A 23,043-nucleotide genomic window follows, 5' to 3' on the forward strand; every position below is an offset into this window, starting at 1 on the left:
ATCGAAAGGAGCTGCTTTCTGCGCTGCTGGAATTTCAGGATTTTTCAGCGACAATATCAGAAAGTTCTGCTGAACCTTGATAAGTAACAGTAACAAGAAATAGAGTGCATTATTGCGAACCATCAACTGAAGGGCAGAGTACTGATTTGGGGCGCGGAGGGAAATATGTACGTCAACGAGATCAGAACAAAACCTTCGCTGTGCGGTACGAGGGGTATAATCGCTAGTCACAAGAAACACATTTTCAGGTCCTTTACAAAGAAACAAATTAAATGCTAAAAAAGTTTTCTCATTTTTTGTTATTTCATTCCAAGGAAAGCAATAAAAGTCAATTAAGCTGAAATTAAACTCTTCTAAAATACGGTTGAAAGCCGCCACTCGGAACATCACAAGACAATGACAAGTTAATCGGAGTTTCTCGGTTTTTTTTTGCGTCGTCTATGGTCCTCGGCATTCTTCGACATTCGCCGTGTTTGGAATAAAATTCCGAGCTCCGGACATCAGTCCGTCTCGCTCTTGTTCGTTGCGAAGGACAGTCAAAAACGAAACAACTCGATTGTTCATTCTTTCAATATCGTCCAAAACGGGACTCTTCAACGTCAGTCATCCAACCAAGAATGCGACAGCTAATAAGCACTGGTGACGGGATTTTTTTCAGAGGATAATTTATCTACTCATAATATTTTGTGTCAATAGTCCATTTTTTGTCTTATTATGTTTCTAGGAGATTTATTTCTACGAGTTAGACCCAATTTGAAACGTCTTCGCGGTTGCATTTGTCTGAATTGCCGCGAAAATCCTGCCGACGAAGGGAAATCCTATTTTGTTTTCCTTGTTTTAAGTTAAACCAATAATAGATTATTCGAAAATGGGCGAAATTTAGACGGATTAGCATGTAAATTTATTTAAAATGTATACGTTTTTCTGTCCGCGTTGGACAGCTTTCAGCAAGACACGTTTCGATAAAGTCCCACTATCTGTATAGAAAGTTCGGCAACATTCCTTGTTCAAGACAATAAAGTAACGTTCATTAATACTCAGTCATGCCACAATTTCACATCAGAAAGTTTTAAGCCATTTATGTCAGTGCGCGTTAACCTTATTTTGACGTTTTTCATTATCATTGACATTCACTTAAGGAGCGTTAACGAGGTATGTCATACGGAATGTCAATTTTTCGAGTTCAAGGGTGAACACCTCGGTTATTGCTCACTTAGAATCTACTTTAAGATGAGAATAATCCCTACAGCTTTCGCAAACAAACACTGAGGCAGAAAATTTGCGTTTACGCCCAGTGAAACTTTTTCTCTGATTTTCTTCTTTAGTTTAATTTTTTCACATTTCTTGCGTGTTTCTGGATGTTTTAACTTTATGCAAAAAAAACTTTTACTGCCGCTTATCCATCAAATTTGCGGTGACTGAAAAACTTTTTATGTGTCTAGGCAGTGAAAGGGCTACTTGACTGCCTAGGCATTAAAAGTGGCACTTCAAGGTCTCTTTTATGTAATAAAAAACCCACTTTCTTTCTCGCTCAGAGAAAAAACATTTTCTCTTGTGACATTTCCATGTCGCATGCTGAAAAAGTCGTTTTAACAATACTTTCTGCAACGAGTAGTTCTTGTGGTTAAACTTAAGAAAAAGCAAATTAAAAACATTCAGTTTCTTGCGGATATTTCCGGAATTATTTGGATTTTTTTCAATGCTGAAGCAGTTTCCGAATGAGCATTAAACTGCGCAACTTTGTCCCAACTCGTACCAAAATGTCCGTGCCCGAGCTCAAAAAACTCTGTACATGGACTGATACCGGTTACCTTAACCCATTAGTGCCCCGCTTCCCTTATAAGGGACTGGTATAATAATGGCGCAATTTTGGAGCGTGGGGGAAATCTATGCGTTTAGGTAGTAGGAGTGCAACCTGCAGACATGAGCTGACGTGTCTGGTGCGTTTGTTGATTAGTAACGGAAATATTCGTTCGGTAGTTCAAAATATATCCGTAGCTTTACGGTACACGAAGGAGAGGGTAAGTTCTTCTTATAATCTCGAACTCATATATTTTACGGCGCGTTTTTAAATGAATACCCATTCCGCTATACTAGAATAGCATAATTACATGACTAGTACTGTAATTTTTTTTACCGGACAGGAAAAATGCATCGCTGTAAATACATTATCTGTTTCCATGGACACACCTCAACCCTCCTGTTTCATTTCAGATTGGCCTTGCCTCAAGTTCTAAACCGTTTGGACGAGGATGATAATCTGCCGCAGTGCGTACTACTTCCAGATGAGTGGAACAATATGGAGGCCCATAGTGCCTTACCTGACGCCGAGTACGAGGTCAATCTAAACCGCTTACCTATCGGAATTCTATCCCAGGAATGCGAAATGGTCCACGCGAGAGACCGGTCTGATCCTGACGATCTCTCTCCTTTAGCCTCGATTCGGAAAAAAAACCTGATAGGTTTTACGACTGTTGGAATTTCAAATAGAAGTTGCTGTTTTCCAAAACAATTCAAATTCATAAAAAATAAGGATAAGTTGGATTCTAACGAGGAAATTCTTATAGGAGCTTTTTGATACCAACGAATCCTTATAGCAGGTATAACAATTCTAGCTTCTCCACTTTTTGAAATATTACATTTTGGAAACCCAAATAGCAAGTGTTTGATTCCAGATCGTTCAAATTGATTCAAACTGATAATTAAGAATAGACTGTTATAAAAGGCTTCCTAATCGATACTAATAGATTCAAATTCTAGTTTGCCAATATTTACAACTATTTGAATATCCCATTTCATTTAGAGCCATTTAAGTTTCTGTTTTAGTTCAATTTTATTTACATCAATTGAAATTCTACTAGTAGAATTTTCGTTTTTCTCTTATGTTTTATTTGCCGCACCGTTTTAAATTAAACGGCATTATAAAGCTTGTTCTTGATCCAAATAACTTCCAGTGTGGTTAATAGAACATGATAGAAATCTTTATTGGTTTTTATATGACCCATTTTCAGCTAGGGGATTAAAGGCGCATGAAAGTCGAGATTTATTATGTCACGTAAAATTATACTAAAGTTATCATTATTTCATCAGGGGAATGTGTTCACAAATATTAAGCAGAAAATCTTACTTTTTTAATCAAATTTTGTTTGAAATTATTTAAATTTCACATCAGCTGCAACCTGGTAATCGATGTAACATATATAGTTCGATAGTGTAGCAAGTGCAGCTCTAAATACTCGTGTTATGCAACATATAATATCATAACGTACGCCCATTCCTATCTCTCCTATCTTTTTTTAGAAATGTCATTTGTCAAAAAAGTAATCCTGTCTTGAACAGTCAACGTCAAATCACTTGTCTTTTTCTACGGAGTTTTCGTTCTTCGAGGTATGTTTTAGGGGAAATCGTCGAAAAATCCAAAATAATCCAAAAATATTTAACTCAAATCGATGCATCTCGCAAGAAAAAAAATTTCTAGCCGTTATTTGGGCATTTCCGTAGATAATTTAATTTATAGTTTCCCAAATAACATCAGTTTACCACAATAATTGGTGTCGCCGAACTTCAAAGTGTTTCTTCTTGTAGGTGAAGGAAAATGGGCCGGTACGCTCGTGAACCCGAAAATGCTGCCAAATCCTGTAAAGCCCGAGGCTCCAACTTACGTGTCCACTTCAAGGTATATACAGTTTTTATCGTACAAGTTCATATAAAATATGCTGTGGTACAATAATATTTTGCATGGAAACCCTAAGTGCATGGAATCCCTAATACACATCCAAAGCTTTGGAAGTTTTTTACGGATATTTACATCAGCAACATCAATTCTGAACAAGATTTGTTAGAAAATGAAGTTACTACAAAATGTTGAGTGCCCAGTAAAATATGCTAATTTCTTATTAGAGATGGAGCAAAAAGGTGGAGAGAACATTGACAATGTGGTGTAGAAAGTAAATAATAATTCTGTTTGGTTTTTGTATTTCTAAGCACAACTAGGGTTGTTTGCTGAGCTGATATGATTTTCAATTCCTTAGATACTAAGTACTTACATGAGAGAAACCAATATTATTGCTGAAAGGTTATTTTACTTGCTACAGTTTTATGACTGAAGAGTTATGAATAACTTCGAGCAAACTTTGAAACCTCAATCTCTAACAAAAACCAAGCCACAGTGGTCTAAAAGACCGGTAGAAAGTTACATTCTGAAACAATATTTCAGAACACATGTGAAACTGCTAACGCAATCAGGAAATTGCCTTTAAAAAGGGCACAAGCTTACCTCAAAAATGTGATTGCCATGAAGGAGTGCATTCCTTTCAGAAGATTCAATGGTGGGGTGGGAAGGTGCGCTCAGGCCAAACAATTTGGAACCACTCAGGGGCGTTGGCCAAAGAAATCTGCTGAATTCTTACTCCAACTTTTGAGGAATGCTGAGAGCAATGCTGACTACAGTGGCCTTGATGTAGACAGACTTATCGTTGATCATATTCAGGTAAGGTTGAAATATAATTTTAATTCTAGTGAAGCTAGAAAATGCAGTTGTATATCTGGTTATTGCATGCTCTTTGCAAACTAAATCTGTATTATAGTTTGAATTGAGTGATTTGCAAGTTCCAACAAAGAATGCTCGTGATTACCTAATTCTTCTAATTACAGGTTAATAGGGCAGCGTGTTTAAGACGTCGTACTTATCGTGCCCACGGTAGAATCAACCCATATATGTCATCACCTTGTCACATTGAGTTGTGGTTAACAGAAGGCGAAGCCAATCCAGAAACCCCCAAAAAGAAGGCGGGAGAAGGCAGTAAGAGGTCCAAACCCGCGGTGGCGTAACACTATTTTACATAGTTCTACGCAACTGCGGGTTATGCGAGTTTATGCTTAAACTCACATAAACCTAATTTAATTTGTTAAATTCATAATGTAATAAAATGTTTGATCGACGGTGTATTTTCTGGTTGTTTTAATGCCAATTTATTTAGTATATTTTCCCCCAGTACTTTGGTATCTAAACTATCAGTTCATAGACACAAAGATGGTTTCTCTCAAACATTATATATTTTTTTAAATCTGAGAAGCCACTATATTTCACACAGTGTTATGCAAATACGTTGGAAATGATTACAGGTAAATAATACTTAAGTACTTATTTTTTGTCATATGTTGACCTCTACAAGTCATGAAAGTCTTATTATATTTGTTGTCCTGCTTCGGAAATTCCAGGTGATTAATAAACAAAGTGCTTCTTCATATAACTGTTTATTTATAGCAAATTTGTAATAGATGGTCAAAACATGGACATGTTGGTGGTAAATATTCCACAAAACAAAGTATTGAAACGTTTCTTGAATTCTCTTAAGGCCTATTTTAAGTAGGTAAATGTAGGAACTGTCTAATGAAGGGAGGTATGGATAATCTATATGACAGTAAGAGCACTGTCAAAAAAGTTGTTAAACCTATACCTGAATCTGACCACATATACCCTCAGGCCAGAATTGTGCTTTTTGTTAAAATTTCTGAGACCCAACCAAAAACTGGGAAAAGCTATTACCTACACTTATCAGTAAGCCCCTGACTTCTATGACCAGCCTATACACAATTAAAATTATGAAACCTAAAACACCTACCTATCCTTCATAAAGTCTATAGCAATACTTAATAGAAATTAATTCAAACTCAGTATTTACCTATAAAATTTTAATTTTTTTAAAAACTAACTATACCGCGCCCTCTTCTTGATATAATAGCTCCCGCTCTGTGCCATCCTCTTTTTGTGGACCTTGCGATGCTTGGCGAGGTGATCAGACCTGGAAAATGCCTTTTCGCACAACTCGCATTTGTAGGGTTTGATTCCCGAATGTGACCTTTTATGCCGAGCAAGTTCATCTGATCTTGAAAACCTCCAAGTACAGTTTTGCCAGTTGCACACAAAAGGTTTTTCACCTGAATGCCTTCTTAGATGCGCCTTAAGGTGTGAAGATTTGGCGTAGACCTTTTCACAGTTGATTATGGGGCAAGTGAAATATTTGTCCTCGTCTTGCTTGGTTTTGTTGGTGTAAGAATGATCTCGTTTTTTAAAAAATTGCACGTTAATCTTAGCTTCGGGGTTTGTGGAGTTAAGTCCTGGACAAGTGCTCTCATACAGAAGATTGCGCCTTCTCAAGTTTTTCTCCTCATTCATATGCGGAAACATGCTGACGATATCGCGACTTTCAGTATCAATTGTGGGATTGTCCATCACGTAATCTATGGAGGAGTTCACAATAAAGTCACTTCCCCCTTCAGAGAACTGGAAGTCGAACTCACAAGAGTCACTAAAGTACGTGTTAACCGTATCAGTCTGCAAGTTTAGATTTACACCCAGAACTGAGATTTCCTGATTGTCCATGGAAGCGTCCAGGAAGTTGTCGAACTCCAAAACGCTATCGTTTGAGTCTTCAGATAGCTTGTCATTGCTGTCCAGTAAACTCTTTATTATGTTGTCCAGGAACTTATCATCCCCATTAATAACCGCGCAGTCTTTCTTCGAGCTGTCTGGCTTGAAAGGATCATTGAAAGGAAACTCCAAGGAGTCATCTTCGAAGGGGAGGAAGTCTAGAAGGCAGCTCAGCCCCAAAGAAGTTTCGTCATTTAGTGAGTCTTCGTTCTCATTCGATGGCATTCTGCAATTGAAGACAATTCACTGAATACAAGCACTGGACCAACACAGGAAGTTTATTGAAGTGTATTAAGGAGAGTTATAAAATACCGTTCGGTGTCTTAACACTGTACTGGAGCAATGGACCTATATAAGACCCTAAATTGAGCTAAATTGTATCAGTTAAATCGTAGTGATTGAAGCCACAATGAATGGATATGACATATTGAATAATATCTTTGCTCTAAGGTTAGACGTTTGTGTCCTGGTTTAATTCAGTTAGGTGCGATGGGAGAAAATATGTCTTCCTTTACTACCTAACGCCGGGACAGGAATTGTATATTCTGCTGAATTAGCAATTGTGATGAAATCGTGATAAAGAAAATTTTATTTAAATACTCTCAGAGCCATAGATAGCCCTTTTGGTGCAAATCATTGCTTTAGCGTTCACCATTTTGTCTATAACTGTGGACAATGCAGAACAAGGAATGAAATTGAGAGAAAATAAATAGCAGAATAGAGACTTGTTTTAACGATATTGATTTTCACCTTTTTTTTTATTGCACCCAATCCCCTGTTAAACAATCCGCCAACGTAACAAAACAAAACTTGCCTGAACCACAAAGAGTAGAGCAATCCGATTTTTTTACTGAGTACCAACTTTATCAAAAACAACACTGAACTGCATTTGCCGAAGTGCTGCGTTATGTGATTTCATCAACAACTGGCATAATTAAATCTCGAGTATCCTTTTATAAACACATGTCCTAACTCTCCTTAGGGAATTGTCCGAAAAGTTGTTAAAACTGAACTTTATTTGTCCGTGGCAAGTATCGCCTAGTACTAGCATGTTAACATGTCTTTCGGTTTCTGTGTCATCCCTAGAGATTAGCGCATGTTTTGTTTTGGGAAAAATTCAATTTCACAGTGGTTCCAAACCGGAACCCAGTCAGATCTAGTTTGTTTACGAAAAGATTTGATGGCAGGTCCATTAACAGCGGAAGTAATTATCGTGGCTGGTTTTTGCCAAGTGTGTGGTAGGTCCACTAATGTGAGATAGCAATTCTGGTTTTTAGTCCATGTAGCTTTGAAATTCGGAACTGATGATGAACTGGTTACCCACTGAAGGGAGTAGGGTTCTACAGTTTTTCCACTAGATAAGGTGGGCAACAGGTCTAGTCTCTTAAGGATGCCTACAGTCTCACTTTCTGAAGGTTGATTTTGCTTATAAGAGGGAGTGAGGGGAAATTGGATTCAGTTTCAATGTGATCTGAAAAATCTAAATACAGCAACATTTTTTTTAGAAAATCCTTCTTTCATGTTTTTTGCTCATCTTTCTCTGATCGGCCTCCCTGCTATGTTTCTTGTTTTCCTATTGTATTTTTTCTCTCCTTCTACATAGCTCCTTTCTTAGTTCACTTTCCTTAATCCATTCGCTTCTTTTCGCACTTAGATTTTCACATAAGTTTATGCAGTTTTTAAAATTTTGCTACTTAAATTCCTATCAAGGTACTGTATCAATTCATAGCTTTGCAGCTGTGAGGTGCTACTTATTTGAGCACCTTGTACAATTTACTATGCAGGGTGTAACGTATCACCAAGGAGATATTTCAGGGGGTGACAGTATTTTGTAAAATACCCAACAAATGTTGATAGCCTCATGATCAAAAAGGCTCCATTTTCGATATACAGTGTGGCAAAGTTTTACATTTTTTCTCACATTTTGCGTTTTTCTCACGTGTGCCCCGAGTTAAAACTATGAAATTTCATACACCTATTTTCTTTAAGACTCTCTACAACAAAATGTCAAAATGGCCGGTAGCCATATATTGGGTTTTATGTTTTTTAGGGTCATATATTATTTTATGCTTTGAGCTTCCTTTTGGAACACCCTACATGAATTCTCATTTTAAATTTAAATTCCCTCTTCAATTCTTTAGCTTTTTGCTCTTTTGCAGTACTTTGATATCCTGCACCGTTTTCATAGAATTCGCACAAATATCTTTTGATGCAAATTAAGAATGTAAAGAAAGTGAGGAAAGCAATAATCAAACTCAGTTATCAGCTATCTGAAGCAATTCGTAACGTTTAATCAAATTTCTTTAAATAGAAATAAATCTAAACGAAACCAAAATTATAAAAACTGTTGAAAATGTTCTCGCATAATATGAGAGGAAATATGAAGCTTTACTGCCCTGTAAAATGGTGCGTTTTCACCATGGGTCTATTAGCATTTTTTAAAATTATTTTCCAAAGTACTATCGCTCCCTGAAACATCTCCATGATGATATGTTACACCCTGTATAGAATGAGTAACTTGGCAGTATAAGAGGATAATCTTCAGGAAACGAGAACTTTTAAAGACGAAATCTGCAGGACTATGACTGTGGGAATCTGAAAACTATCCTTCCTAGATAACCGCGTCAAACGGGACCCAAGAGATTGGGTTCCAGAAACGCTGGTTATTCGTCTGGTGTTTGATGATACTTGGTGGTAGAACATCCTTAAAAAGTCGCATTTGGAAGGTGATATTCTTCAAAGCAATAAACCAACATTTTGGGACGTGCTGGTTACTGTAGGCTGAGGATGTATGTAGATAGTCACAGAATGATAACGTTCCAGTCAGACTAAATGCGAGCTGGACTGATAACACGTTAATTGGTAGTACCAATTAAAACATGTAATCCAATCCGTTTTAACGTATTTGTGTGATGTTGTTGGTCGCTTGAATTACTGGCTCTTTATCTAAAAAGAAGGAAATTTCGGTGAATTATTTTTGTTTTGCTGTGGTAGTCGATTGCATTTAATGAAAACGCCTTAATGTTATCACCCAGGCCAATTCATTAAAAATGAGACCTCGTTTGATGAAGAAAACATCGTGATGTCCATAATTAGTTGTAATTCTTGCGAATAATAATGTTATCGCTTGGCTTTGGTCGTACGTGATATTTAAGCTTCCATTGAGGCTCCGGAACCTTAAAACGCAATTTGAAGAATCCTCATTCCAAGGCACTTTCAAAATCGAGAAAACCGGCATTAAAGCTAGTCCATATCTCGGAAACGGAAATAAAGCGAGCACCCCGCTCAGGGCAGGTTGATTGGATTTTTAATGCAATTGCTCTTCGGGTTCCCAAAGGCCGGAGCTAAACATTTTAAAAGTGGTTAAAATTGAGTACTTCGCGTCCCTTTGGAAATTTTCAGGAAAAATTACAACGTTTGGAGGTGATGTTTGTTGCTCCAATCGGCAGATATAGATCCTCTGTTGACCCTGGATAGGTCCATTGAGGCTCTGGGAGCTTAAAAACGAAATTCGAAGATTCTTCATTGCGAGACACTTTCAAAATCAAGAAAGTCAGTATTGAAGTAAGTCCGTATCTCGGCAACTGAGAGAAGGGGAGCGACCCACTCAACGCGGGCTGATAGAGCTCATCGAGGCCTTTACTTCGGCTCCCATTTCCGATGAAATTGACCATGAGGGTAACAAAAGATCGGCGCCTAAAATTCGAAAAGTGGCTAAAATTGGAAACTTTCAGGAAAATTTTAATGCAAATGAATTAAGGAATTTTTTAGAGGGTGTAGTAACGGTGTCTTATATCAACAGTAGAAAAAGCAGGAGTAATTAATAAAAATTAGTTCCAATCGTAATAGTTGAACATCCTGAATTTGAAATTAACTCATTATATTGTTATCTGATTTTTCGGCTTAGGAGTTTCGGTTCAAGCATTATTCTCTCGTTGCTTGCACTAAGAGCAGGCCTGCGCATTTCCTGGCTACTCGTGATGGTACCTACATGTCCTAAGAGTCTTAGAATGTGTACGAAAGGTTCTAAGAATATGTTTTATGAATATTCAATCTATTTAGACACTTAGACTCAGTTCAGTTACCTGTTGTCATGAAGGCGTAGTTCCTGATAGTCGCAGTACTGTACGCTTTGTAGTGCAACTAACGTTACTATTGAGACTCATTCACCTGTACAGGATTAATCTCTTTTGTTACCCCCCCATGTCTAATTCCGTTATTTCCTACAGTTTACTGACATTTCTGTTTTGCATTATTTAATAGTTTACAGGTAAAACACATGTGACAAACATTGTGTACTAACTAGTCAGTGTAGTCTCTATAAATATTCATTTTGGAAAGTGATTCGTAAGTTGTTTTCTCGATATTTTTGAAAGTGTTTCCTGTGCAGATATTAATTGGCATTTGGCTACTAATTTAGCTATTTTGCCCCAATTTTTCCGATTGCGTATCTCTTATAGTTTTCGAGATACTATATCATTTACATTTTAGGATATTTGAAACATGTTTCGTTCCAAGATTTGAAGATGTTTTCTGTGCAGACATGGGCGTACATAATTCTTTTTTTGATAAATCAAAATTTTCAGCGCGTTTCAATTTTGAGATTTCTCGAATTTGGAACAACCCCCTTCCAACCTGGGATGTAAAGAAAAAACGATTAAAAAACAAGTGCAGAATGATACAGGGCGAGCCAATGCCTCAGTGTGAAATGCAATCTCCTGTCGTATTAAGAGCCCTGTTCAATTATATTGAATATCATTTTAAATACAGAGTGAATCTTACGTAGGGATTTTTATTTTAACACGACATAGACCTGAAAAAACCAAACAAAATCTTTATGCAACATTTCTTCGAAAGTTCAAAAACATCAGAAATGTACGAGTATAAAAAAAAGTAAAAAAAAGTACGAGATTTTTCAAATAACCAATTTTCTAACAGGTGAATACCCCGCAATGGACCGATAAGGTGGCAGGCGAGATCACCAGACCTGAATCCACGTAATTTTATTTGTATTTTATTTTATATGAAAAGTTTGGTGTTCACGACTGAAATTAACACAGTGGCGAAGTTTCGCGAACAAATAGAAAACGCCGCAGAAATGATTTTAGGAAAAAGATTTCTTCTAACGGCATGAACAGAGTAGTGAGTAAGACGAGCGACAATTTGTGTTAATGAATTCAGTAGCGACAATTCCGAGCACCTTTTGTAGTCAATTCCGGAGGAAATAATAATGAAAAGTTTCGTTTTTTGTTAAAACTTTCATACGCACATATTTAGGTTGTTTTTGAGATTTCGAAAAAATGTTGCATAAAGAATTTGTTTAGTTTTTTGGGGTCTATATCGTATTAAAACAAATACCCTTACTTAAGATTCACTCTGTATTTTTGAAATTAAATTATATGTCAAAAAAAATCATGGTTTTTTAAAGTTGATGATGGAGTGAAGTAGAAACGTCGGATTGCCAAAACTCTCGTCGAGTGGCTAGTTGCGTAACTTTGTCGCAAATAAACCAATCTAGGATCTCCTACAGCTTTTGAGTCCGAACTTGGGCCACCCCGTATACCACTCCTATTTAGAATTCATTTTCTTTCTGAGCGTCAATAGAATTGGGCGACTCCTTGTTAAGATAACACAAGCAATTTGAGGTCTAGGTCTTGAACCTTACTCCCCCTCTAATTCAAGTAGCCTCTAACATTTTTTCTAAATACCAAACTACGTGAATTTTGCAAGTTCAGAGCAAATTCTGTTTTATCCTTGTCAGGGCAGCAAATTCAAAGAACACTTCATAATGCCAACATCGAATGCTTCCGGTTTATTTGTCTGTCTTTTGGGTCACTGAATTCTGCACGTTTGTTTTAACATATCGAAAGAGCGACTAACCTTGTATGAACACAATATCCATGACAAATATTGTAAATTACATGGCTTCATATAATTACGCGCAATAGCCTGTAAACGTGTTATTATTAACCATATCTGGTTACTAAAATCTTGTTTAGCTTAGACCAATGTTGTTAATGGGCATTTGATTTATCTTTGCAGATAGAATGGATCTAATAATTTGCGCATTTGCTTTTCTAATATTGGCTGAGAGATGTCTGTGCCAGGATTACATCTACATAGACGACATTCCAATTGAGAGCTATGACCATGGAGACCATCAGGATAACGAGATGGACTTAGAGCTGCTTCGCACCAGAAGAGGAAGATCTCCTGACAGCGATCCCAAAGAGTATTTCTTTAGGTAACATGTAGCGATAATCCAGCATCACTCCATCGCTACATGCTTCCTCATTATATTCCAGACCCACGAGGTCTTTCGATGAAGCTAGAACCTTCCGCCTGTACCAAGACGCTCCTAGACCGCAATTCCACACTAGCAACATTCCCATCAGCAACAGAAAAAGACGCAGCGTTAAAGAATCATCGGATCCAGACGAGAGTTCCATAATCGGAAGAGTGAAGAACTTGGGAAAACCATTAGAAATTGGTCCATTGGAAACTGGAAATCTGACGGAAGGTGTTGAGAAAGCTGAAAGCAAATTGTTCGTTGCAGACAAGGAGGTGGAAATTAATGATTTCATCAGGTTTCGGAGATCACCGCTTGAAAGTGTTGGTGAGGAATCTAGAGGGGCTTCCAGCGATCAAGAAAGGTTTGTTATTGAAATCACTAAATTGTTAAGACCGGTTTGGCTCTTCTTCATCTGTCCAGGTATATCATTCCTTAGGCATCTTTTCAGGAACCTACCAAATCTTGACCCATTAACAGAAAAACTAGTAATGGATCCTCCAGACGACATAAATCGCGAATCTCGTGGGGCAAAAGTGGAGCATTGGATGAAAAATGTGTACCCTGTTAGCAAAGGGGATGAAGTGGCCTTCAATGATAACCTTCCTTCGTCTAGTGACAGTATCAGAGCACCGAGAGTTCATTTCGTCACCCAAAATTTCGAGGATAATCGACTAGCGCATTCGGAACTAAGACCTTACGAGAGAGAGGCGAGGGCTAGGTATTTTGATCGAGAATCTGAGAGGGCGTTCGCGCCTGAGAGGGTTTTAGCTCCTGAAAGATCTTTAGTTTCCGAAAGGGCTTTGCTTCCAGAGAGGGGGTTACCTCCAAGAGATCTAGACCGGGAGATGACTAGAGACAACCCCTATAGGAGAAGATTTAGGTCCTACGGGCCTCTCACTGCGCTCAGGGAGCCTGAGCGAGGCTATTACAGGTAATTTTATCGTAATTTCATGATCGAAACAATGAAGCCAAACTATTTTTAGAGATGAAGTTCAAGCGGCTAGTTATGACCCCCGTGGTGACTACCGTGACTACTACCGCCCGAGATACGATAGTCAATATCGAACCCGTAACGACTATACTGCAGCCCCGATGGCAAAACCATCGCAAAAACGTATAATTTACTACGCAACCCTTCCAGAAGTGTCCCGAACTCCCCCCAATGTCAACCTTAGGGACCGTTACCGCTATGAACAGTATAGATACGATGATAGATATTTAAATGACCCCTATAGATACAGGGCTAACTACCCCAAAGCCGCCAGATATGAAGAAGAGAATAAGGCACCTTATCCGGTCAAAGTATTGACCGATGTCAATGTTAGAGAAGTCAAGAAAAATCCGGAAAGAAGGATTTATTCTGAAGCTGATAGGAATAGATATGCATATAACACTCCGCCCTATCGGGCGGCAGATGGGTAGGGAAACTTTCTTAAAGGGTGATATAATAGGTATTGCTAGACACTCACTGCAATGTGTTGTCTGCAGCATTGTGGTTTAGTTGCAGTTAAGATAATTTATGTTAAAACGATAGATGTATATTTTAACTTTGATATAACGGTTATTATTTGCTTTTTATACGTATTCTTATATTTAGTAAAAAAGCTATAAATTGACTTCAATTGGTGTGTTTTTCCCAGTGATGGATCCGGGGATAAGCTGGCCTAAGTGCGAAGAAAATGTTTAAAACTCATTTTTCTTCTCAATCTTTCTTGGTCCTAACTCTTACCTCACAATTGTGTCTGGTTGTATCCCATGCATTTGCTTTTACTATACTTAAATATAAAATGTTTCAAATTAACTATGAATCATCTTTACAACTCTGAGTTATACTAAATCATTGGCGCATCACAGTCTTATACAATACATACTTTGTCTTTATTTGTAGTTTTCTTTTCATTTTGTTTGTGTTGTCTTAGAACCTCCACAAATTTTCCTAAAAAAAGGTAAAATTGACTATGAATTTTTTCCTTCACCATAATATCCAGAAACTAATACGTTCTTGGATCTGCACTTGGGGTAAAAGCTTTTATTTAATGTACTCACTGCGCCCAATGCGATTGCAACCAGTGATGTAGGAATTTGAATATGTTCCCATTACCGATCTACACTAAATCGCTAAAAAAAGATAAAATCGAGGTTTATGAATTAAATCCTTCACCATAGTGTCCAGAAACTAATACATTCGTGTATTTGCATCTAGCATAAAAACTTCTATTCAATGCATTCACTGCACTCAACGTGATTGTATTTAATGATGTAGGAACTTGAATATGTTCCCATTATCGACCTACATTAGATCACGTTTCTAAACTGGTCTTCCCAGTGACAAAAACATATTTATTTTAAGTTTACTAAAAACAGATCTCTATAAATTGCCTCTCTTCTAGATTAGCGTCGCATTTACTCTCTTCGGTTTACTTTGGTTTTACATATTATCTTAAGATTATTCAGTGAACGTACATGACTTAGGTATAAAAGGGACCTAATTCGATATTCAATTAAACAAATAATTATTATAAATCAGTCTTGCTGGTGACACTCAGTAGATTAACATGTATAATAAAGTAGAATTCTTTATTTTTACCTACACGAGTGCGGTAAATAATTAGATGTACTGACCTCAAGGCATTAGTGGGTAATTTATTATTATGTGGTTGATTAAATTCTTCAATTAAATGCTAAATTCAGTGGCGTGTACTTAATTGTATAAAAAGAAAGAAGTTGAAAATTTCTGTGGTAAAAACGAAAAAAACTAGAGAAAAAAAGCAAAAAGCAGTATTCCAGGAGCTATTATAACTTAATATGTATGTATATGCAACTCACGTATCAAAGTATTATCAATAGGGTATGTTATTAATTAAGGAGTATATTAAATAAGTATGCTATGACTTTTCAGGCTTTGTTCTAGGAATGTTTTGTAAGTCTCCTCTGGAGCAAAATATTCTAAGCTTTTTTCCAAAATGTTTAAGCTTTATTTAAAGTTTAAATTACTACATTAATATTGTTTACATTCTAGTTCTGTCTTATTCTTGACTAATTGGTGAATAGAAATCTTGGTCTTTTACTAGCCGTGGCTGCATGAGATCACTTCAAACATTAAGATTTATGAGGAGGCTGTGTATAAACGATTAAATTATTTATCTACTGATGAATAAATTTTAATTATGACTGTAATATTCTCTATCTATACGTAGAAAATTTTAATTTTTAATTGCTGCGGATAGGACCCTCTCTTTAATAGGGTCTAATTTGAAAAACCCTGTAGATATGTAGCAAAGATTAAACACACCATCCTGAAGTAACCTTCATATTGCTTTTTAAAGGCTCAAATTTGACTTGAAAGGTAAAAGTGCTTGTTTCTGAATGAAAATGTAAATAAAGCATTACTACCAAGCATGAAAATCCAAATAGTCAGGGCCGGCCTTAGCAAGTCTGGTGCACTAGGCTAATCACTGCTCCTCTACTGTTAAAAAAAAAACTGCCAACCAGGAAAGTATGCCGCTCTTCCTGGTTTGTCACCTTGTACCACTGCTCAATCTACCCCCCCCCCTCCCCCCCCCCCCCCTCCTCCCGCCCTCTTGAGGCTAGATAAGTTAGCTAAGGTACTTGTTCGAAATGCTCTTTCGCATTTTTGCCGGGTGTTGACAATCTAGAATTGATTTTCTACCCGGTAACAAAGCTAACGACATTTAAATTTGCAAAACCCAATTTTATCGTGTCAAAAGAAACGAATTAAAATCATTTTATTGCATCTATTGCACCTGGGAAGTAGGTGCCCTCGAGGAACTTTGATGATTACACGTAGTGGTAATTTATTACTCGATAAAATCTTCAAATTATCATAATGATTGCTGTCTTCTGTCCCACACTGGTTCTGGTGACTAGCTTTCTTATGCATATTCATATTAACACACATAAAGAGATTGTTATCAGTCGCCTTATTTCTTATTCTTATAAGACAATTTACAATTTTAAAAGCGAAATAATTAAGGTGTGAATTTTATTAATTTAATTGTCATTTTAATAGAAGAAGAGCAATGTGGAGGAATATTTCTTTTACTCGCCGGTTATTCGTAAATTAACTACAGGATGACTCAGAACCATGGGATTAAGCTTTTAGGGATTGTTCAGTGCAATAGAAGGCATTTGATTATAAGAGCTCATGTTCGGAAATATCTCTCACAAGGCATCGTCCTGGGCACAAAAACGTATTGCAATTCTTTGACGACTTGCCGAGACTGGCACTTTTAAATATAATACGCACGATCCTATAGCTGAAAGAACAATAAAGACAATCCGTTTTGAGGAAGAGGTTCTCTAGCGAGTTGCAGATAAACAGTGGTCCAGTTCCGTCGCCCCCTAGGTCACCCGATCTAATACCTTTAGATTTCTTTCTGTGAGGACATGTAAAGTCTCTGGTTTGTGAGACGCCAATGGAAACGCAGCAAGACCCGATTATATGAATTACTGTGGCATTTGAAGTCGTTTAAAACGATTATCAAATTTTTAGCTAAATTGGCAGAAGCCACGTACGTCGTTTAAACAGGTGGATGAATGTTCAAAGACGAAATTTTGAATAATTATTTTGGTGCTATTTTGTACAAACAAATTAAAATAAAACGTGCTTAAACTGGATGAAACACATTTTTGCACAAGAGCGTCTTTAAGGCCGTAGCGCCTTTAAGACGCTTATGCGAGCCTTAATTTCCGGACATGGAAGTTCCCATATTCAAACGTCTTCTGTTGGTGCACTGAAAAATTCCTAGAAATTTGATCCCATACCTTTGAATCGTCCCGTATAAAAATCGCAACTCCATCAGCCACATAACTATTAATCTGAATATGGGAAACGAGTATTAAGCTAAGGACGGGATAGGTAATTGAAATTGAAAGTGATCGTGATAAATTACACATTTTTTGTCGGTTACCTGCACAAGAGCGAATAAATAAAACATCAAAGCGCAGACCTCGAAAAAATCAAATAAAAAGGAATTACAGGAGGCGGCATAAATAATAAATTCAGAGAATGTGATTAAAAAACGTGTTGCTGATGACATCTATACCGTTTCGTCGTATGCGGCGTATCCCAGAGGAAATTATGATATACCCACCTATCTTCTTTTCCTACGGTTTTTAGTGCTGCATAGACATGAAATAAAATTACAAAAACTCGCTTTGCGAATATTTGCTTTAAATTAAATTGCAGCCATAACTTTTCCGCTTGCCAGGCTCTGTAGATTAATCTTTTTTGTATTTATATTCATACAATGGAATGAAATTAAAATTTCACTATTTTCAAAGACGATGGACGTCTATTGTGTTTTCAGGTTTTCACTTAGTGTTTCTTCAAACTACCAATTAGATGAATTTCACATTGCTTGACATGTTTATGTAAAATTAGAGGAATGGAGTGGTGAAGTACATCACTGAACCCACAATTTACGGAAAGGATTGGCACAGCAAGGAGCTTCTGGAACCGCGTTCGTTCAACAATCAGGATACGCCATTGATCCTTTACATCCTGGAACTGCCAGGCAGATAGTATCTTCAATCAGAAAACTGGCGACTTTCAGCCCATGGACATGCTGAGCAACAGCTGCTTTGGGCATTTTTTGATCGTCATCTACAGAAAAGTTTCAGGGCGTTTACTGAAAATTTGCATTTTTGCAGTTTTGTGCCCTAGAAATATCGATACCGATACCGATATCGATTGTTACAGCAAAGCTGATGTCACCAAGGTGACGTCACCAAACACTGAACACCCGTTTGCTAGTTTGGGTATGTTCAGTCGTGGTTGAATCACCCTGTGCCTAGCAGCCACCCTTGAATATCAAACAAAGAACATTCGCATGACCCTTTTCTTCTGATTACCCCCACTCAACTGTTAGCACCAAATGAGGAATTTGAGGCCTTATGCCGCCTTTCAGTCCTCCTCACGACCAACTGCGCCTGTGAGGGGGGCCTAATCTCCTTTCCACGTTTTAAACCTCGCAGAAATGCTTTTTCAGAGTACATGGATTACTAACTGATAACAATTGCGTTCACACAACCGACTAACCTGGACTAACCTGAACAAAGAGGTACCTACCGACCTAATTGATCCGCTTACATATTCCTTAAATACTCAAATAGGCTTCAGTACAAAACTGGCGGCGCAAATTAAAAAATCCGATTAAAAAAACGATGAAAAATTATTATTCCTCATAAAGCAGCTAAAGGACTAAGCAAAGGGCATAGTAAATCGCTTTTTAAGGAATATTTAACTGTTTGTATAGAGTTTTGAATGTGCCAGATTAGGGGGATAAAGCAAAGACAAAATTGGATTTCGGCACAGAGCGAAGTCGATTAAATTTACATTATTTATTAGGTTTAAGGAAATCACATCCGATGGGACTCGAATTAAAAAAGGTACAATTTTCTCCGACACGATCCGAGGACAATGGATTTATTTCCTCACTTTCTTCAGTTAAAACGTTTATGTGAGAACACCTTGTTTTCGGTACGACAAGCCTACGTACTAATAATACCCTTACTCTCTGCAAGTCCAGCGTAGTATACGGACCTTTTGAGTAATTAAATAACAATAATTGGTACTACCTACGTCTGGTATCTCGCACGATTCCTCTAATTGGCACCTTAAAGTCCTACCTATCTAGTACAAGTAATTCTTGTGTCTTCGTATACCACTAACTTATTATCTAATTTTAACACTAGAATTTACCAACTAGATGCAATTGGATTCAATTGAATCGTGTTTAAAGGTACTGTCTGCTTATAAAATAAAAGAGTTACCGAACATTCCTTCACGCGATGTCGTGGTTTCGGGCGAGCTAAGAGCATGGCAAATTATTTGAAAATCGCAGCAATTGCTTCTGAAATTTATTAGATTTAATATGTAATAAATACCCACAGACTGGTTCTGCGCACGGGTAGCTGCGCACTCGAGCATGCGCAGCTCACGCAATACTTCGCTTCTATTGGCTGCTAATTCATTTGCAGTTCTTTTTCCGAGCCGATTCGATAAATTTGCTGTTATTTTGACAGTGGCGGATCTATTCGTAAACGGACCTCGGTGCAAAACAAATTCATGTGAGTCTTGGACCCCCAGGCACTGAACTGCCCGCATTGCTTGGGGAGCCTTGATGCACGGCACGCCATTGGCGTATCTCGATGTCTTAGGACCCACCGATTTCTCAGAATTATTTCCCCCATCTATGCTTCTTTCGATCTGAGTTGTTGCCAAAATTGGGTCCGATTCTTAAAAGCAAAGTATCAAGGAAAACTCGATTTTATTAATCGGACTTTCCCGGTACGACCCTGAGCCTCTCGTAGCGGTGCTGACAAATTAGGATTATGAGCCATCAGACCTTCTACGAATTTTAAGTGGTGAACGACGACTTTTTGCTGAGCATTGTTACGTCCTTTTTAACAAACTTTCCGAATTTCGAGTGATGACTTTTTGTGCAAATATCGAAATTATTTGCTCTCAATACATGTGGGCACCAGCGGCGTGCGCTTCCGGCCGCATCGCCGTCCTGTCCGGCTCCGTCCAAGTCCGTCACTGGATTTTAATGAAGTTCTACGGGACTGCCAATCAAACTTCGTATCTCCTGGAATTAATATAGAGCAGGAAAATTGGGAAGAGATAAAATGAAACCGTCCTTACGACCATGGGAATGAACTAATGATTTGCATATAAACGCTCATTAAACTGAAGCCAACTGAAGCTTACCAACTCCGCGTGTTTTGAAATCGTTAAGGAAGCTCGTGCATCATAGAACCAGTAAGAATATCCATTGGCAATGTTTCCTTAAAGTAAAAATCCGCGGTTTCGGGCTTGAGCAATAGATATTCCTCCGGTCTTCATTTCAAAGGGAATGGTGACATTTCGAATAACGGTAATGACCCAAGGAGCGTTGCAAGCAATAACGGGCCCAGTGAAAAGAGCTTTCAACTATAAAACAACAGGATGCAATACACTTTGTCCTCAAATCTCAACTCTTACGGCAAAGGGCGTTGCATGAGATCGTTAACAGTATTTATGGGTGCGCTTAAGAGTGTTCCCTTATCTTTTAACGATGGACATGTGTCCTCTCCGACGACAACTTATGGCAAATTATGGGTATTAATTTTATCAGTTTACCCATACGCTAATTTAAGGATCGCTTTCGCAGATATGCAAAGCAGTATCGGCACGTTCAAGGGTCCAATTACATTCTGGATTTAGGGCCTTCTTTGCGCTCTCTTGAGGTTCAAAGGTGACCTGCATTTTACTAGCATTCGCGTTGCAAGAAAAAAAATCAAGCTCGTGCCCAACCTAAGCGAAACGTCACTATTGAGTTACATATCCAAGCACTTTATTAACGGTATTGACAAGTGGTGATTTGCCAATACAACTAAAGGAGTGGTCAGTCTTGATGATATTAGCGTGAAAGAGCGAAGTTCCTTTTCAGTAAATTGATTATGGTATTATACAACCATTTACGATTTGTACCAACGCGACCTATTTTGTTTGAATGCATTAGGGCGTTTTGTTTTTAACGACCTCTGCTATTTTTCCTAGGTTCACGTCATATGAAATTAATGAGAAGCTTCTGAAAAACTAGAATTATGACTAAAGCGTGGTTTGGTTGCTTTGCAACAACCATTAAGGAGATAATGCAGAATTTGTTAGATCTGTTCTGCACGCGAATGGCTTTTCAGTTACGATACAAAACTATGTTTCTTTTTCTTGAGCATGCTGTATATCATTGGTTCGTTGGTTAGGTCTCTTTTAGCTGGTTCCAATGATATACGGTCTGATATATTATATTTATCTCTATTGGTTTCTGAAAAAATCAGTTAAAAGGATGTTTTTCCCATAAGAAGCAATGCATTGGAAAGGACATATCATCCTCAGGTTTGGGGGAAGCAGCCTCGCGAGCAGTCTTTTTTAACACGTTACTTACTCTCTATGGGAAAACACATTTTTAATTCATTTTTAAGAAACCATTTGAGGTGGGCATACCAAAATCGTTGGAATCGTTGGAAAATGCACTCATCGAATAAACGAATAATTTATCTGGTGTCCCAAAAAACAACATAACTTTATGTCAGAACTGAAAAGCGCTCTCGACAGAAAAATTTCGCCCACGTTAGGGAATTGTAACCAAACAATATCTAAAATATTGCCAACTGGGCTGTTGTCGAGCTTTCTTCCGTAATAGCAGAGACACGACTCTAATGAAAAATGTTTCAGGACCGCCCTGTAGATCGAAAACCGATTAGCCATCCGACAATCGTCTCAAAAATTTCACCTGGAAATCGGAACGGGTATGTGTCACGTTTCGTCTATTTATTGGCCAAGACCTCTAAATCCATCGAAAAGGCGCCACCCTTCAGATTTATACCAGAACAGGGTGATCCAAGTGCTATGGGACACTATTGTTATCTTCTCAACTGTAAACGTTACAAGTTCAGTTAAATTAGACAAAAGTTGTCGAATTTGAAGATCTCGATGCACTGTTGGCAAAACTTCGTTTTTTCCCAATACTTCCGAAACCGGACAAATTTTGCCAACAGTACCTCGAGAACTTCGAATTCGACAACTTTCGCCTGATTTAATCGAACTTGTAACGTTTACGGTTTAGAAGATAGCAATAGTGGCCCATCGCAATTGAACCACCCTATATATGCCTATAAGGTGACGTAGCTAAGATGAAACGCAGATCACGTAATCAATAAAAAACAAAATTACCCTGAACGACAACTCTGGCTACTGGTCCAGGATGGGCTCTTCCGTAGTCTCTAGGTTACTCTGCAGGGTGTCGTGGAAATCACCGAAAAAACGTGCACTCATGTGGCCTGCCCTGTACATCGGAGCCGAATTACCGTGTCGCAAATTAAAACATTTAGTACAATTATCAATAAAATGCGTCCCATCAAGGCTAGCAAAAGGTCGCTAAAACGCGCCCAGCGGCTCCAAAATGTTGAACGTCGAAGTTGGCCAAAATCGTAGCTGCGCCACTGTTTTTCTGCCTCAGTTTCATTCACCCAGATGATCGGCAGTGAAGATTTTTGTAGGGCTGCTGAGGCTCCATGTGTCAGCGTTCACGGTACCGCCAACGAGAGGTCGCCGATGAAGTAGCACCGTTTCGAATTATTCTGAAAACGTTTGATTGAAGACCTTGAGGAGGAGGAGGGGGGGGGGGGGGGGGGGGCGGCGAAGCAAGTCCACCTTTCCTTCTGAGCCCTCTCTAAGGGATGCTGAAGGCACTAAAGGAAAACACTGAAAATGGTAGTATTTAATTAGCCACCGAGAAGGACTTTTTATGTC

The 23,043-nt window shown here is 38.1% G+C and overlaps 4 protein-coding genes across 7 annotated transcripts in view; 2 read left to right on the forward strand and 2 right to left on the reverse strand.

Moving 5' to 3' along the window:
• Positions 1–23,043, reverse strand: part of Tmem63 (transmembrane protein 63) — a 109,609-nt gene that overhangs the window by 31,281 nt on the left and 55,285 nt on the right. The gene's annotated exons all lie outside the window — the stretch shown is intronic.
• Positions 3,292–4,947, forward strand: RpL17 (ribosomal protein L17). Of its 2 annotated transcripts, XM_066399177.1 has the most exons (4): positions 3,292–3,387; positions 3,586–3,676; positions 4,217–4,489; positions 4,654–4,947. In XM_066399177.1, exons 2-4 carry the CDS (start codon positions 3,596–3,598, stop codon positions 4,828–4,830), a joined length of 531 nt encoding a protein of 176 aa, XP_066255274.1. In that variant the 5' UTR covers positions 3,292–3,387; positions 3,586–3,595; the 3' UTR covers positions 4,831–4,947. The 2 variants fall into 2 exon arrangements, with proteins under 2 accessions (XP_066255274.1, XP_066255273.1); XM_066399176.1 differs by lacking the exon at positions 3,292–3,387 and having other exon boundaries at positions 3,519–3,676.
• LOC136414893 (uncharacterized) lies at positions 5,612–7,494 on the reverse strand. 2 transcript variants are annotated; one of them, XM_066399172.1, is made up of 2 exons: positions 7,296–7,494; positions 5,612–6,659 (listed from the first exon to the last, which is right to left on the reverse strand). In XM_066399172.1, exon 2 carries the CDS (start codon positions 6,656–6,658, stop codon positions 5,711–5,713), a length of 948 nt encoding a protein of 315 aa, XP_066255269.1. In that variant the 5' UTR covers position 6,659; positions 7,296–7,494; the 3' UTR covers positions 5,612–5,710. The 2 variants fall into 2 exon arrangements, with proteins under 2 accessions (XP_066255269.1, XP_066255268.1); XM_066399171.1 differs by having other exon boundaries at positions 7,248–7,494.
• Positions 10,696–14,337, forward strand: LOC136414644 (uncharacterized). Of its 2 annotated transcripts, XM_066398796.1 has the most exons (5): positions 10,696–10,780; positions 12,476–12,677; positions 12,739–13,086; positions 13,174–13,656; positions 13,709–14,337. In XM_066398796.1, exons 2-5 carry the CDS (start codon positions 12,481–12,483, stop codon positions 14,145–14,147), a joined length of 1,467 nt encoding a protein of 488 aa, XP_066254893.1. In that variant the 5' UTR covers positions 10,696–10,780; positions 12,476–12,480; the 3' UTR covers positions 14,148–14,337. The 2 variants fall into 2 exon arrangements, with proteins under 2 accessions (XP_066254893.1, XP_066254894.1); XM_066398797.1 differs by lacking the exon at positions 10,696–10,780 and having other exon boundaries at positions 12,399–12,677.

The sequence above is a fragment of the Euwallacea similis genome, chromosome 18, assembly GCF_039881205.1.
Source record: "Euwallacea similis isolate ESF13 chromosome 18, ESF131.1, whole genome shotgun sequence".
Taxonomy (NCBI): Eukaryota; Metazoa; Arthropoda; class Insecta; order Coleoptera; family Curculionidae; genus Euwallacea; species Euwallacea similis.